At 37.6% G+C, this 17,870-nt stretch overlaps 1 protein-coding gene and 1 pseudogene across 1 annotated transcript in view; one reads left to right on the forward strand and one right to left on the reverse strand.

Annotated features, from left to right (window-relative positions):
* The window catches only part of IQGAP1 (IQ motif containing GTPase activating protein 1), a 76,134-nt gene that overhangs the window by 17,304 nt on the left and 40,960 nt on the right, over nt 1–17,870 (forward strand). The window contains exons 3-5 of the mRNA XM_016151523.2: nt 10,220–10,376; nt 11,811–11,888; nt 15,739–15,815. Of these exons, the coding sequence (XP_016007009.1) occupies nt 10,220–10,376; nt 11,811–11,888; nt 15,739–15,815 (312 nt within the window). The remainder of the gene's footprint in view (nt 1–10,219; nt 10,377–11,810; nt 11,889–15,738; nt 15,816–17,870) is intronic.
* Nucleotides 6,548–6,666, reverse strand: LOC118611600 (annotated as a pseudogene).

Raw genomic sequence — 17,870 nt, forward strand, 5'->3', positions numbered from 1 at the left:
GGCTTTGCTCTGCTTGCTGGGTGTGGTAACAGCGGCTGTTCCTGGAGGAACTGAATGTCAGTGGTTTGGGGTAGTCAGTTCCGGCATTGGTAGGTTCCTCTTCTGTATTGCAGAGCTGGGAAACCACTGAAGTCATGTGCTCTGCAGAACTTGTTCAACTGGTTTCCTCTTCGCAGACCCCTAATTCACATTCTGCTCTGATCCCTTTCTCTATATCCACTTGGTCCGGGCTTGTTTTAAGGCTTACCATAGGAGAGTTCTCCAAATAGTCATTTCTTTGTCTTACTGAGTGCTGGAATGGGTAGGGCCAAGTCAAGTATATACTCCCTTCTACAAATGTTATCAGTGGGGCAAGGTGGACAGGTATTGCACAACTTACTGAGAGTCAGACTCTAGATATAGGTTTATTTCTGGGACCTAGCTTTCCTCACACACATACTCAGTACACACACACACACACAAATACACAAATACATAGCTACCATTAATTAGAGCCTGCTGAGTGCTTGTGTACATTAGCTCAGTTAATCTTCACAACAGTCTTATGAGATTTGGTCCCATTCCAAATCCTGTTTTACAGACAGAAAACTGAAGCTCAGAGAGGTCAGTTAGATAATATGTCGTTCTTGCTCATTTTCATTTCCTTCCCTTTTTTCTCCACATTCGGATATGTTCCTTTCCATAGCTAGCTGTAGAACCTTGCTTTCTTTTGTTTTGCATTTCTTATGTCTTTAGTCCCTCCTCTGCTTGTTCTTTTCTTGCAGGCTGCAAATTAGTGTCTCATCTTCAGTCGTGAGAGAGAGACAGACAGATGGACGAACACTCACTCACTCCCTGGACATGTCAACCTGTCATACTAGCTTTTTCTTTTTCTCTTAAACCTTTTGAAAAAGTTTACATTTGCTGTCCTTAGTTCTCCACTTCTAGTTACTTTTCTAGCTGTAGTAATCTGACTCCCCCTGTCCTACCACTCCACTGAGACTGCCCTTATTGGGGTCATAGATGACCTTCCTCCTTATTTGCCATATCCTTTTCTCTCTGCCACTCATCTCTGTGCAGCATTCGAAGTTGGTGACCTCTCTCAGCTTCCTGAAAAATTTTCCTTCCTTGATTGCCAGCCATCATGTGATTCTGTCATGGTCCTCATTTTACCGTAGTGATTGTCCTTTCTTTGTAACATTCGCCTCTTCAGTGTCCATGTTCCATGTTCTCTGGGGCACAGTCCTTGACCTTTTTTATTTCAGTACAGTTTGTTTCTCCTGTGAGCTCATCCACTTTTGTGGCGCCACTTTTCAAACTTGGGTCTCTAACCTCATTTCTCTTGATTTTTTCAGACTTGTACTTCCAGCTGACTGCAGGATGTCACAACCAGAACTTCCCATTGACATTTTGAGCTGAATTTATCATTCTGGCTTGGTTTTCCTCATGTCCCCAGCCTTGTTTCATGGCATCATCTTTTATTTAGTCATCCATGCCACAAGTCACCAAATCATCGTTTAAAAATAAAACAGTCTTTTTTCTTTTATAGAAGTTTCTGCAAGTTTACTATAGATGGTACATGCTGCCAGATTTTCTTTGGGAACAGTGTGAGAATGTGGGGTTTCCCCATATACCGGACAATAATAAGTTGCTTTTTTTTTTTTTTTTTAAATCTTTGCCAGTCTGATAGCTGAAAATGATGTTATTGTTACTTTAATTTGCATTTCTTTGATTAGTAGTGGGAATAAGAATTTTTCCTGTAATTACTAGCCATTTATATTCTTTTGTGAATTCCCTATTTGTGTTTCTAGCTCATTTTTTCTAGAGAAATGTTTGTCATTTTATTCGTTTCAAGCATTTAAAAATATACATGTAAAGATGAGATTATTAGTTTCTTGTAATATGGTACAAATTTTCCCTTCAGTTTATCTTTTCGTTTAACTTTCAACTTTTTAAAGAATTGCCTTATAGAAGTTTAACTGCTTTTCATGCAGCCATTTATTCTCCCTCATCCTTTATGATTTTCATCATTTCTGCCTTCATGGTCTTGTTTGTAAAGGTCTTTCCCACTTAAAGATTATATAGCCATTTATATTTATTTAGTCCTTTTATTTTTTTATTTTGAAAATCTCTATATTTGATGTTTAATATCAATAGCAAAATGTGAAGTTAGGAGCTAACTTTGCTTTTTTCCTTTTCCAGGAGTCTGTAAAGCCTTCGTGTTCCTCACCGCCCTTCTAACCCCCACTCCCAGCTGTCTAGCAGATAGATTGTCAGAGGGGTTCATTTCTTTTTTTGTAACTACAAATCATGTTTCTCTCTTTTCCGCCATTGCCCTAGGTAAAGACCTTATTATCTCTCACCTGGATTCCTGAAATAATTGCCTAATATTTCTCCCTCGAATCCATCTTCCATGCTGTTTCCCTAGTTACCAGTCTAAGTTTCAGATCTGATTAAGCCACTCTTCAAAAAAATTTTTTAAATTTATTATTTAATTAAAATTTCTAAAAATTTAAGAGTTGGCCAAGCCACTCTTTTATGTGAAAATTTTTGTTGTTCCCATTGCTTGCAGATAAAAATACTGTATGTTTCAGATACATCTTCACCTACTCCACCACGAAGATTTGTCATTCCCTAAATAGATCATTTGTTTTCATGCCTATTTGTCTTCATTTATGTTGTTTCCTTTATCTTAAATATCTTCTTTTCTCATTTTTCACCTCCCTTAAATACAATTTATCTTAGAATGCCCAGTTCAGATAATGTCTATTGTAGCTAGTTGGTTAAGCATCTCTGTTCCTAAAGGGTGATCTCTTTAAAGGTAGGGACAGGTGTTCAGCACATTTGTGCTACTGATAAGTATTGTACAGAGTGGTCCGATAGAAATGGACCTAAATAAATATGTCGCTGTCAGAGTAGATCATTTTTATTTTGTTAATTTGATTAAAAATATGTATAAAACAAAGCTTTATAAAAGTAGTCTAAATAGTAAAGATATATATAAATTATTTATAAGAATTATGTAGTTATTTGAAAGACAAATTTATCAAAGTACTCATTTTTCACACTAATGTCCATCAAGGTTTAATATTCAATACACCCATCTCTTGGTGCATGATCGAATAGGATCATTAATGGGTCCTGCACTGCGATGTGGGATGCTTCAGGAAGCCCCACTGTAGAGCTAGAGTTTCTGTTAGCGAGTGCTCGGTAGGTGGAAGGCATCTTAGCCATGGAGTTTGGGCTTTAGAATCTCACCAACTTGGGTTCAGGTGTGAGCTCAGCTCTGACTTGACCTCTGGATAATCTTGGACAGCCTACTTTCCTCTTAGGAGCCTGTGGTTTCCTTATCTGTAAAATAAGGAAGTTTTTGCAAGGATCAAGTGAGATAATGCATGCAAAGTATTTAGCTTGATGTCTGCTACTTGGTGTTTGAGAGTTTATATTTTTTAGAGGTTATTTAGAAAAGGAACCATTCAGATGTTACTGTTTTCCTGTTTAGCACTAGTTTTGTACTAGTTTTGTTTAATATCTGATGTCATTTTTAAAGAAATAATAATAACTTGTATTTGTTCAATTTGCTAAAGCAGTTCTGGGTTTAAATTTGAGGATAAATGTCAGAAGTTTGTATTTCTTGTGAGAGGAAGGATAAGAACTCTTCTCTCCATTTTCTTTCAACTCTTATGAGAAATACTTTAAGAAATACAAGAGTTTTGTTGCTGAGTTCTATTCGTGACCATGGCTTAGAGTCCTGATTACAGGTAGAGTGTGCTGATGTCACCACTTGGTATGATATTCTCAGAACTTTTTTTTTTTAAGTGACTTATTTTTTAAAGCATTTGCACTTGTAAAAACATTTGCACTTGCACTCAAACAAAAAATGTAAAAACCCCACTCTGTTACGGAAGTGATTTTCTGAAACACAGATCTGCTCAGTTCATCCCCCTCTTAAAATCCTTCAGTGTCTCCCATGAGTAGGATGAAATGAAGGTTGTTAGCATGGTGGACAAGCCTTGCCTGATCCAGCCTGCTGACTTTCCCATCGCTTCCTGTGCATTTTACCTCCCAGCAATGGCAGCGCAGAGCGCTCTGGCACCCAGCCTGTTTTCTCACACCACCTGCTTTTGTCCACGGCGTTCATTCCATCTGCTTGGAAGCCTTTTCTGCCTTGGCCATTTGGTAAACTCTTTATTCTTTAAAATCCAATGATATTTGTGGATGATGTGAAGCTGGAAGAGAAGTCAGTATTTCGGATAACAGAATTAGGATCCAAAGATGCTGACATTAGGGACAGTGGGCTGAATCAAACATGAAGAAATAGAGATGAGTGCCAGTAATGGTTCTAAAATGGAATTGTGGAGATAGGGTTTAGCAGCTGCATATTTGAAAAAAAAAATAGATTTTCTGTTGATTGGAAAAGAGTAAAAAAATAATTTAGTCTGAGGCTTCATTTGTGGTGGTGGAGTATTCAGAAGGAAGAAGGTGATAGTCCTGTTCCTTTTCAGGCCGATCAGACCACACCTGGAACACAGTGTTCGGTTGGGGAATGTTCAGAGATGAAGGAGAAGGATGTGGGGACAGGGTCATGTCTCACAGTCCTAGTGATACCAGCTGACGTTTTGAGCGCTTACTCTATTCCAGGCACTGTTCTGATTGCTTTATGTGTATTATCTCTTTTAATCTGCACAGCCACCCTATAGAGAGGTGCTATTCTCTTTCTATGAAGAATACTTGGAGGAACTAGAATCATTTCAGTTACAGAAGTGTCAGCATGTGATTCATCATATGAAGGGAGAGGAGGAAAAGCACAAATTTTTTTTAATGCCCAGCTAAGCACTGTGCTCTCTCCACTTCCCATGTGGTCCTATTTAATCCTCAACAACGGACCTATCTGGAAAATTTTGTAATTGCCTTTCAACGAATGAAGATACTGGTTAAGTGACTTGCTGTCTCGATAAATGACAGAGGCAGAAAATAAATCCAGGTCTTTTAAAGGCCCTGGCCAGTGCCTGTCACATTATATTTTAAATTTTATATGTCGTCTTGCCAGAAGGCAGCATATAGTACCAATAGGGAACTGGTGCCTGCTTAATAAAAACTTTCTGGCTAGTAGAAGGCACAAATGAAATGGGTTAAATGGAATGTTTGGTTCCATGTCAGCAGCCCTGCTCAGGCTCAGCATGTGTCATGGTTTGACTGAGATGGTTTGGGAGCATTCACACATTAAAGTGAGAGGGAGTGGGAGGTGAGAGGGGAGTGGGGGAGTCGATGTAGACTAGAATATCTTTAATGAGCTCTCAGCCGCGAGATTCTGTGAATGTTGTTAAGACTGTGTTAAACATGAGAATTGGTAAAAGTTGTGTTGGCCAATGATCTTTCTTTTGCACATATATTATTTTTTATTTCCGCTTTATTGAGGTATAATCAATATTTAAAACTGAGATATTTTAAGTGTACAGTGTCATGATTTGTTACACATATATATTATGAAAAAATTCCCCCATCTAGTTAATTACCACATCCATCACTTCACACGTTTATCTTTTTTATGTGTGAGAACATTTATGTCCCATTTTCTTAGCAAATTTCAGTTACGCAACACAGTGTTATCAACTATAGTCACCATGTTTTACATAGCTGAGGTTCGTGCCCTTTACCGACTGCTCCCTATTCCCCTACCCTCGGCTGCCACTTTTCCACTGTGTTTCTGTGAGGACTTAGCACAATGCCCTCCAGATCCATCTGTGTTGTCAGAAATGGTAGGATCTCCTTTCTCATGGCTGAACAATATTCCAGTACACAGTACACACACACGCGCGTGCACGCACCGCCCCCCCCCCACCACATCTTTATCCATTCATCCACTGATGGACAGTTAGTTTGTTTCCATATCTTGGCTATTGTGATTAATGATGAAATGAACATGGGGGTGCAGATCTATCTTTGATATCTTCATTTCATTTCATTTCTTGGCTATATACCTAGAAGTGGGATGGCTGGATCATATGGCAGTTCTATTTTGAATTTTTTGAGGAACCCTCATACTGTTTTCCATAGTGGCTGCACCAATTTACATTCCTACCAGCAGTGTGCAAGGGTATTCTTTTCTCCACATTGTCCCTAACACTTGTTATCTCTTGTCTTTTTTATGATAGCTTTTCGAACAGGCGTGAGATGGTATCTCATTCTGGTTTTGATATTCATTTCCCTGATGATGAGTGATGAGCAGGCACATTTTCTTTTACTTTTTGGGCATATGTATCTTTTCTTTAGAAAAAATGTCTATTTAGTTTCTCTGCCTGTTTATAAATTGGATTGCATGGTTCTTTTTGTTTTTTTGCTATTGAGTTCTATGAGTTCTTTATATATTTTGGATATTAACCCCTTATTGGATATATGACTTGCAGATATTTTCTTCCATTTTATAGGTTGCCTTTTCATTTTGTTGATGGCTTTCTGTTGTTTTAATATATATATATATATATTTTTAGGTGAGGCAATCCTTGGTTTACCTCACAGATTGCAAGGACCTTGTCAGTTTACAATCCCTTATGTTTTTTATTTTTTATGCCTACAGCACCTGGTCTTCCTAGGTGGTCTCCCATCCAAGTTCTAACCAGGCCCGACTCTGCTTAGCTTCAGAGATCAGATGGGATCGGGCTTGTTCAGGGTAGCATGGCTGTAGACTGTTGATGGCTTTCTTTGCTGTGCAGAAGCTTTTTAGTTTGCTGTAGTTCCACTTTATTTTTGCTTTCGATGCCTTTGCTTTTGGTGTCGAATCCAAAAAACCATTGCCAAGACTTACGTCAAGGAGCTTACCCCAGTGTTTTCTTCTAGGAGTTTGTTGTTTCAGGTCTTATATGCAAACCTTTCATTCATTTTGGGTTGATTTTTGTGTATGATGTAAGATAGGAGTCTATATATAGATTTATTTTGAAATGTGTTTGTAAAGCTAAATTAAATGTTTAAGTTTTGTAAGAAAACTTTGTATCTGAGTTGAGAGCTGGTGGACTAACTGTTGAACCAGAATACTTAAAACCCTATTAAGTTGATAGAACGTGGGAGATGCCAGCCTTTTAAGTGCATGGGGCATCTGAAAGTACCCTGTTAAGACAGTCCAAAGGAGCTCAGCCGTGTCAGGCTTTTGGGGTGATGTGTGAGCAGCAGTGGGATAGTAAGAAGGATTCTTAACTAGGTATCCGGGTCCTGTTATTCCACCTTTGCCACTAGCTAGCAGGTGACTGTGATAGCTTTATTCATAAATTGAAGACATTATGCAAATAGGTATAGCCTTTGGGTATGATTTTGGGCAATACATTTTTTTTAATGTTTATAATTTTTAATTTTGGAGTTATACTTCTAAGGACCTCTTAGGAATTCTAAACAGAAGAACATTGTGCATAAAGATGTTTCTTGCATTATCATTTAATGGTGGAACATTTATAAATGACATAAATGTCCAACATAGGTGACTGATTAAGCACTTGGTAGAATTTTTATGTAATTTCAAGTTTTCGGAAAGTATAATAATGGAAAATATTCATAAAATATTGAGAAATGTCCAAAAATTTTCTTTAATATTTATAAATTATATCGAGGAAAATAACCAAAGGGATTTCCCCTAGAAGTGCATTAAGGTCCTGGCTCTCACATTTTGTGACTCTGTGATTTAGTGGCAGAGCAGAAAATCTCAGATGGCACTGGCGAGGACAGAAAGGACAGTGTGTTGTATCTTCTTGGGATCATGGTAGAATCTAAACTTTTAACATTAAAAATTATAGTAGCATACCACCTAAATGCACTTTTATTTTTTCAAGGCAGTTTGGTCCTGATTGGTCTTATTTTATTCTTATAAACAAGCCAGCCGATATCTGTTGTGAAACAGCTTATTATAGAGGGGGAGCCACGTGTGTGGTGACTTGGAGGGTGGCTTTAGGTTTAGGGCAGTTGTCTAGAGATGCTTCTGTGTTTTGCCTGTCTGTTCATTTTAGCTCTTGACTCTGCTTATCCCTTTTACCAAATCACAATTGGCTTTTCTTTTGGTTTGACACTTGCGTGATATGCGAGGTATTCTACTCCACTATAGAAAACTTCCCAGTAGGGAAGGCACAGGTAGAGGGTTGTGGGAGAGATTGTCCTGGCTCCTCCTTTCACTTTGACTTTAACCTAGTCATCTCAGAGAGCAGAACCTAAACAGTTTTGGGAACTGGCTCCGATTCAAGGTAAAAGCACCTACTGTGCTATTTATCTGTTGTTTTTCCTGTGCGTTCGCCTCATTTTGAGAAGAAAAGTAAGTTTTTCTTCATACTGTTATGTGGTCAGGGGCTGTTTTTGGCTTACACTAGAGTCGTTCTAGGTTTGTCCCTGTTTCTGAGATCGCAGGTCCTCCGAGAGCTGGGGTCACCAGAGCCGTTTGCCATGCTCTTTTAGCAGTGAAACATTGGGTAGATGGTATGTAACATGTGTCCTTGGACTACAGTTGTTTTTCATACCAGTGACCTACACTCTTGTCCACATTGCCCCTCTGGTCTTTAGACCCTTTCAAAGTGTAGTTTGGATTTTGTAGCTGTTTCAAATTGGTATCTGATTTATTTACTATGCTCTCTCTTCTGGACATCTCATTTGTTTATCACCCTCCTCCCCAGCCTCCTGAAATTTAAATCCGACTAACTAAAAGAAAAGTCAGGAGAAAATTTATTTATTATTTGGCTGATTCATATAACCAGACAGTAATTAAGAATCTCTTATGCGTCAGACAGTATGCTAGCTGCTTTAAGAGTGAAATGGATTTGAGAATGAGGTTGAATGACTATTTTGTAGACCTTGAGAAGAACAGGGAGATTGTTGCTTTTCCTTATTATTTCTTAAAGACTGTGAACTTTAATCTCAGTTTGAAAAGATAGAATTAATACAAGAAATTTTTTTCCGAATTACAAAACTAACAATTCATAAAAGAAAGAGAAATTCAAGCTCTCTTGTATATCTCTCAAGCAATTTTATTAATATAAAGAATTATATAAAACATACATGAATGTAATCATAAATACATTTGCATATTTTTGGTTTGTTTTTCTTCTTAGTGTTTTAATATAAATTTTCATGGATATGTGTGTCTTTATAAAATATGGCATATTTAAATGTTTGTTCCAATTTTATTTGCCTTTTAAGTTTCTGTGTACCAATGAGCATTATAAATGTTTCATTTTTATGTTGTCCTGTTTGGTGGTAAATCTGGTTTTTACTTTAGTCTGCTATCTATATCTTTGTTTTTTTTTTGTTTGTTTGTTTTTTAATTTGGCTTTTCAAAGATTTACCATGAGTGAAACAGTTTAGGCAATATCTAGTATTTGAGGACTTCCTTCTCAGTATGATGAAGAATGTGGGGATGACATCAGCCTTGTAAAATTTGAGTAGAATAATTTTAAATTAGAGGTTTTTAATCTATCTAGAGTGAATGAAATCTCTGAAATAGTTATTAAATTTAAATATATATACAGTTTTCTGGAGAAGGATCTGTAGCTTCCCTTAGATGGTCAGAGGATTGTGGGACTCAAAAAATGGCCTAAAGCCATTGCTCTAAATGGTTTTTAGTTACCTATATTTCTGTTGGTAGAAAATACGTGCAGGTAAACATCAACTTGTCTCAGGCTTCCCTGGACTCTCATGAGAGGTGTTCAAGAGGGAAAGTATAGATTTCCTTTCCCCTTTACAACCTCCTCCCCCTCTCTGAAAAACACTCAAGAATTCATTTTACTGCTTCCATTAGAATTACCTTCAGTATTTTAGCTGAGGTAATTGATGATTTTGGCAACCCCCAAATGACCACAGAAAATCACTCTGGATTCCAAAGTTTGAAACTAGAAGAGAACTTCAGAAATAAACTTAAATTCTTGAACAGTTGAGATGGCGGCTTCAGTTACAGATTTTTTTTTTTTTTTTTTTAAGTTCCTGAGGAGTAACTTAAGGGCTTCAGGGCCTCGGGAGCCAACTGGCCCTATTGCTGCGGGAGAGGAAAGTAGGATAGAGAAGAAGGTGGCATTTGTACTTGGGAGTTGCCTAAGTTTCCTGCCTCTGAGGTCTTACTGGGCCAGGACAAGCATGTTTGTGAAATTGGATCTTAAAAGAGTGTTGGTTATGTACATCTTAAAATCCTTCAGGGAGAATGGAAATTAAGCTTAAAGTCTCTAAGGAATGGTTCAGACTGTCTCTTTCTTTGCTCATGTCCTCTCTTTTTGTGCAGGTGGATGGAAGCATGTCTCGGGGAAGATCTGCCTCCCACCACAGAACTGGAGGAGGGGCTGAGGAATGGGGTCTACCTCGCCAAGCTAGGAAACTTCTTCTCTCCCAAGGTGGTGTCCCTGAAAAAAATCTACGATCGAGAGCAGACCAGATACAAGGTGAGTCCTTCCTTGCTTGGTGCTTAAATTTCTATAAACTTGCCAGAGAAGGTTAACATTCTTTATCCTGTGTAAGACTGACTGAGAAATATGTATTAAGTGTGTTTGTTGCAACAAAATAAAATACTTGGCAGAGTGGAGATAATGATGCAAAGTCAAGATAGAGTAGTAAAAGAACTTAGCTGTCTTTCTGGTATAATTCTGATGATGGTGGGTATCTAGAAATTTGCATGATCCTTGATGAATTTTGTATTTCTTAGAAGGTAGAGGAAGTAACTAGGGGAACTACTGCTTTAAATCTAATTTCAACGAAGCACTGACACTTGCTGGCAAAGTGGAAGCAATAGCAGCTGTAGGGGAAAAAAGATTGGTTTGTGATATTAGAGTGCAAGGTGAATTTGAGATAAGTGAAAAGGTTTGATTCTTGTGGCCAAAGGCCCTGAAAAAGAAGACTGCTTAATTAAGTTGGGATGTTGACAAGGATCAAATTCTGTTGTCTACAGAGCTTCTGTGGGGAACTTTCCCGTAAGATCTTATTTGATAAAAAGGATGAGTATAACAGATAATGAAAGATTGCAAAACAAGGAGCAAATGTGAGAGGGGTCAACTGTAAGACTTGGACCAGAACTTAGAATGAGCTAGGAATGAAGACACAATCAAAAGAGACTTTTATGTTTTATGTTTAAATGCAAAGAAAAACAAGAAAGGTATAGATCCTAAGCCAAAATTAAAATCTCAAGTAGAAATTTGTCTTAATCAGAAAGCAAAGGCTTATATATTGAGTTTTAAACGAGCAATTATTCTGAAGACAGCTCTGGAGCTGGTCTGTTCAGTTTACAAAATGCATGACAGAATAGCAAGCATTAAGGAAGAGTGGAGACTGCAGCAACAGTGAAAACAGTAGTCCAGCGCCTCTACTCCTCTCGAGCAAATCTTCCTAAAAAATAAGACATAGGGACTATTTGTATGTGTGACATGAAAACCCTGATTGACATATTTAATACTGTCTGTCACTTTGTATCCTCCCCCTGTGGACTACCACACGGAGGGCTTTAAGTACACTTTCTCATTTAATCTTTACAACAAACATGGAAAGTAGGTGTTATAGATGGGGAAACTTCGGTTTGAAAGGGTGAAACGACCTGCTCAGTGTCACCAGTAGATGGCCAAGCAAGGAACTGAATCCACCAGAACTGAAGTCTGAAGACCATGTTCTGTCAAGCGCACTATTCAGAAGAAGACTTTCTGGATAGTTGTTAGTGAGAAGAGCAGAGATGTGGACTTGGCTTTTGGAATCGAAATGTAATGCTATAGTTAGACCTTGAATATAAGGGGACCTTGTAAAAGCCTCACAAGGAAACTTTTCTAAGAGTTTTTATTTTGTGTTTGCCTCAATATTGCCAGCAGTGCCTCATGATCTTTTATTTGTTCTAGGCAACTGGCCTCCACTTTAGACACACTGATAATGTGATTCAGTGGTTGAATGCCATGGACGAGATTGGATTGCCTAAGGTAATTTGTTGTGATATTCATAGTTCTGGCTTACATCTGGCTATTTTGGCATAAGAGTTCTCATTCTACCTATAAAATTATTCTTTGTTTTCAATTGAATCTTTGGTGATTATTTTTTAAATACCTAAGATCTCTTTTTTCTGTTTCTTTTAGGAAGTAGTTTTATTCTATTTCTTTTATATTCATCTCCCAGCTTTCACCTCACCTTAGAAAAATTCCCTCTGATATGTAAATCTACAATCTGATGTACTTTTACTACATCAGATTGTAGATTTACATTAAAATTCACATACCATGAAATTCACCATTTAAAAATATACCATTCAGGGTCTTTCCCCACAAACATAGAGTTGTTCTATCAAAATTTGATTTTAGGAGATATAAAGAAATACTTTAGAAATGTCATCTTCTAGCTTTAGAATAACCCAATCTGTAGGGAGTATCAAGAGTCTTTATATTTTAAATTATAGAGACTATATAATGACATTTACTTCTTATGTCCAGTTTTAGTGATGGCTATAGTTGTTTTTATTTTTTTAATAGCTTTATTGAGATATAATTGATATATTCAAAAAAACACGTTTAATGTATGCAATTTGACGAGTTTGGAGTGAGGGCTGTAGTTTTGATGTGGGAGTGTGCATCATCCAGGGTTTTGCTTTGGAGTTTATTTTTTGCCGCCCTTAGTGAAATTGCCATCTCTAGCTACCCAGTCCTACTTTGAACCCATAAAAACCGTACTATATTGTCACTTTTAGAGGCATGGACATTTTTTCTCCTCATACCCTTTGATCTAAGAATTCTACTTCTAGGAATTATCCCTCCTCAAAAATCAGACAAGCACAGAGAGTTGTATGTGTAAGGATTTTTCATCATTGCTTGTGATAAAACAAAAATTGATAGCAAGCCACATGTTCCTTCACTGGGGGTATTGATTGTGTTACAGCCAGTCAGGTTCTAGTGCAGGCATTAAAAAGGATATCAGTCTGTACTGACAAAGAACTTGTCTCCAATGTGTTAAGTGGGGGAAAAAAAATAGTCTAAGGTATAAGAGTGTGTTCTGGCTAATCTGAGATCACTGTTTTTGTGCAATAAAAAGTGAGTATTCTTGGAAAAATTTGGAAGGAGATTGTTTCCATATCTGTGTGGTGGGATAAAGGGGTTGGGTTTTTTTCTTTATACTTCCCTATAGAGTCTAAATTTTTGTAACCAAAGAAAGATGAAGTAAAAAAAGTGAGATGCGGAGTACTAGAAAGTGGCTAAAACTACTGGGAAGTAAACATTTGGTGCCTAGCATAGTGCTGAGCTCATTGTACGTATCTCTCTGTTGAACTGAGTTAAGTCTAGAGCTGAGTCTTTGTAGAAGGCTAGCTTTTGTCCTCTCCCCCCGCCCTCCCCCCCAGAGCAAAGTGCTGAAGTTCTCTTCCTTGCACTGGTATGCTAGGTCCTGTAAATGTTAGGAAATGAACTACGTCAGGTTCCGATAGCCATGTGGCCTTTCTGTGCACCTGTAACTTCCTGTTCCTGTTTTTTAATGTAGTATACCCAATGGGCAGGGACGATTTAACCATTTCTGAATGATATGAAAACAGCTTTGTTAATATTTGCTATAGCTAGTAGTATTGTTGTAAAATGCGTTTTCAGTGACTCAATTTTATTACCTTTTCGTTTATTAACAGTAGTGCATTGTCCTGGACCACAATTGCAACAAACAATTCCCCAAAGGCTTTCAGGGATGACAGGGTTATCGTAGTTATCAGTTTTGAAATGTTCACCCTACATAAATTTAGGTCCAGAAGACTTTTGTGTAATATAGACTAAAGATACTAAGCCTAAAAACGTATTATTGCCCATAAAGTAATGTATGATATATAATCGACGATACACATATAGTTTTCCCTAATTTTTTTATATAATACCTACAGATTAATTATAGAAACTTATCGTGATAACTTTTTGCTTCTTATCCTTTTTGACTCTATTATAATTGGTACTGTTGCCTACCTCCTTTGCGAAATATTTTATTTTGAGTTTGAGTTTTTAAAAATTGATTTTAATCTGCCCAACCTGTCCTCTGTTCAGCTACTCTACCTTCCGTATCCTAGTGTTGGACATTCCTTAAGATGCAATTCTTATTTTATCTACATACTCTCATTGTCCTGGTTTCAGTTACTTTGCAGACTCTTTGCTACAAGAAAAACACAGTCAGCCACTGGACATTTCTCCTTGGATAGCTTTCTATCTCCTAGAATTTCCCGTATCTAAAACTAAACCTACATTCTTCCCTAAGTGAACACCCCCTCCCGTCCCATAATACATGGAACCCTGTCATCATTTCCCCAGTCAACCAGTCTCGAAACCTTGGAGTTACCTTGGCCTCCTAAACGCAGTTATTCCCCACGCTTCCTGATTTATTTGAAGTGTCCCTTTCACCTGTTCAAACAGTCTGCCAGCTTGCCTTCTTAGCTTCCATCTCTCCACTACTCATTATGTCCTGTGTCCTATCTCAGTCATATCTTCCCAAGACTGTTTTTATCCTTGGCGCCAAAGCTAGGACTTCTGTGTGGCCTGCATATCAAGTTCACACTTTTAAAGTCCTCTTGTAACTGATTCCATCCTACCTACCCAACCTTATTTTTCTTTTGCTTTCTTAAATGTTTTCTGTATTGTTTTCAGGAAGGGTGGCTCACTGGGACTGATTTTCACCTTTCAGGAGAGGATGTCTTAATCGTGGGGGGGCAGGGAGCATGTAGAGTTTGAAAATTTACCAAAAAAGACGATTCTGGTACATCTCCACCTCGAGGGGGCCAGTTCTTTCTAGCTAAGAGCAGTAGGTATTGCGGGAAGAGTATAAAAACAAATGATTGAATGCAGTGTGTTAAGTGCTGCAGCAGATACAAAGTGCTACAGTGCTAACTGCTGTTAGCTAAGGCCTTTATTGCTCATCAGAATTCTTCTGATTACCTGGCAATTCAGTCAGTCACTTTTCCAGTCCACTCTTATTTCTTTCCCCCCTAAATTACAGATTGTGTTGTATGGTGTCACATTACCATGAGAATATGTTTTGAAATTCAAGACTATTCCTAATCTAAATCCACTCTGTTCCTATTCAACCTCATTCATTAATTCATCATATAGAACATGGTTCTGGGCTTGACATTGAAGATACATCAATGAACACCATAGACCTGGTTCCTGCCTTCATGTGGCTTATTGTCTCTTGGAGGAGTCAGACAGATGGTATCACAAGTGGTTTATAATTGTGGTACGTGCTACCAAGGAAAATGGCCCATCTCCCCATACCCCTGCTCATCCTCTATTCTAGCCACTTCATCTGTGTATCTTTCTTCTCCCTACAAGCAATATAACACAATTTAATATTTTTAGTTCTTTCAATGTCTAAATGTAGTGGTTTGCACAATCTAAAGCACTTAGTAAATGGTCATTGTTGAGCTATTACTCAGTTTCGCATGGTAGATAGTAACCAGGAAGAGTGCAGTTCTCCAAAGCCTCAGACATGTGCCAGTGTTTTAAACTGGGCTAGAACTTTGGTTTGATGTGTCCATGTTCTGAGTCCACAGTAAGTGAATCGCTTTCACGTACCAAGTGACATTTAGTGGGTTGGCCAAATAAGGCTTTTCCAAGTAGTGCTTTTCATTCTGTATTGTGGCACGTTATTCTTTGTGTTACTTAGGACGAAATTCTGTTCGCTCTAATGAAGTTATTTGCTGAATGCCAACAACGTGTTCTAATTGTTCGGTGTTTTATCTGTATTATCGATGATTGGTGAATGATCAAAAGAACCCCAGTGGATTGATACCTTACCTCTGCTTCTTTTATTTCTCTTTAGATTTTTTATCCAGAAACTACAGATATCTACGATCGAAAGAACATGCCAAGATGTATCTACTGTATCCATGCACTCAGGTAATCAGGTTTTGTTGGTAAAATAAGCATTGTACACAGATAAGAGAACAGATGGGCGATAAGTCCTGGGGATATAATGTACAGCATGGAGACTAGTTAATCATACTATATTGTATATTTGAAAGTTGCTAAGAGACAAAATCTTAAAAGTTCTCGTAAGTTCTCATATGTATATTATGTGTATGTAATATACATATATGTAATATATATGTATGTATATGGAATCATGTTCTACCCCTGAAACTAATATGTTATATGTCAATTATATCTCAATTTAAAAAAGCAGTTTAGGAATAACATCTGAGTATGTAGCTTTTTGTCTGTGGTATAATGGCAAGGTTTTTGCTTCAGAATTTTCAAATAGAATAGGGTACTGTTATTCTAACAAAATGGTGAGAAACAGCTGTGTTTTTCTAGGGAGTAGGGAGAAAGGGTTTGTTTATTCCCATAATAGCAGATAATTCTGCTCTGAAAACATAGTATAATATTTCCTTATTGATCTAGTGTTTCTGTGAATTGCATTTCACTTGGGATACAGCTCTTTCTTTTTAATTAGAATCTCTTAAAAGTTATAAAAAGTATGTACATTTGAAAACTTTTATTATTTACCATTTTGTTTCAAGCTGATAAACTGAATTACAAAGTAGACTATGTCTTTGTTCTCTTGAGTAGTACAATCAAGTTTTGTCAACATCTTCAAATACTATCAGCAACTATCAAATGGTTGATTTAGTTACCTAGGTCTTCATCAAGCTATTTATCATTAAATAATTTTTATGTCAACACAAATATGATAAATAGGAACTGAAGCAAAGTATAATTTTTTCACAATTTCATATTGTGAAAAAATTTGGGAGATGATTTAATTTCAGATTCCTGGCTTTGAGGAAGAAAGGGGTGATATGTGTGGAGGAAGGGGTGGCTTGGGATGGGACTAAGTGCTCATAGTGTGGTATTTCTAAGTGGTCCACTTGATGGCCATATGACTGAAGGAGAAGGTGGTTGGAATGAGTGGGATGTATGAGATTTCTTGCTTGGGCTGCTCATTTTATATAGCATCCTGTGTATGTGCTTAATAAATATTAGTTTTATATCTATATGAATATATAATATTGACCCATAAGAAGCCTATTGTCTCTAGTTTGATCAGACATGTGCCAGATCCTTGATATCACACAATAGTGTGAAACCCACAAAAGAAATAATATAGCTGAGGACTAGTGGATCTCTAATGTGGACCAATGCATTAACTTCCTTTCTAGAAATTTCCCTTCCCAGGCTTTCTCCCTTTTGGTCCATCTGCCGATGCGTGCTGTCACCAGAGCTATCTTTCCCAAACAGCCCTGATCATATCAGACCCTTCATGAAATATTTTGATGGCTTCCTTCTGATCTCACCTGCAGCCATTCCCTCCTCTGAGCCTGTGCTCTAGCATTCTCACCACACATGCCTGGCTGGAGCCTTCGGCCTCTGGTCATGCTGTTTCCTCTGCCCAGGTGCCCTTTCTCTCTAGTTTAACCCGTGCTCTTCTCCAAGTGCCACCTCCAAATTCTACTACCCGTGTCATTGATACTTTTTCCTTTTTCCTTTTTTTTTTTTTTTTTTTTAACTTTTTCCCTTTCAAGCAGAATAAGCTACTTCCCGACTTTGTGCTCTTAGCATTTTGTACACAACTCTTACTTCAGGTATAGTGCTTGTTACATTGTACTCTGGTTATTTGTTCTTACAGCTTGCTTTTTGTAGACTCCTTGGGGGCAAGAACTATTTTCTTTATTTTTTCTTTATCTTTGTGTCTCTAGTACTTAGATGCTTAGCATATAGCAGGTCAAAATCACACATTATAACAAATCTTCCTTCCTTTCCTCCAGCTCACAGGGATATTTTCTGCCCTATAAATAAATGTAAAAGGGAAAGAGTACTTTCTCTTTATTGGATGACTTCATGTTTGTCCAGTCTTAGATCATTCCCACTGTCTTGATGAAGTTTTGTGATCTCCAATGATGCTGGCTTATTCCTTTGTCTAAACTCCTGTGGGTTTTTGTTTGTTTCTTCCAT

This window comes from Rousettus aegyptiacus, unplaced genomic scaffold (assembly GCF_014176215.1).
Source record: "Rousettus aegyptiacus isolate mRouAeg1 unplaced genomic scaffold, mRouAeg1.p scaffold_m13_p_14, whole genome shotgun sequence".
In the NCBI taxonomy this organism is placed as follows: Eukaryota; Metazoa; Chordata; class Mammalia; order Chiroptera; family Pteropodidae; genus Rousettus; species Rousettus aegyptiacus.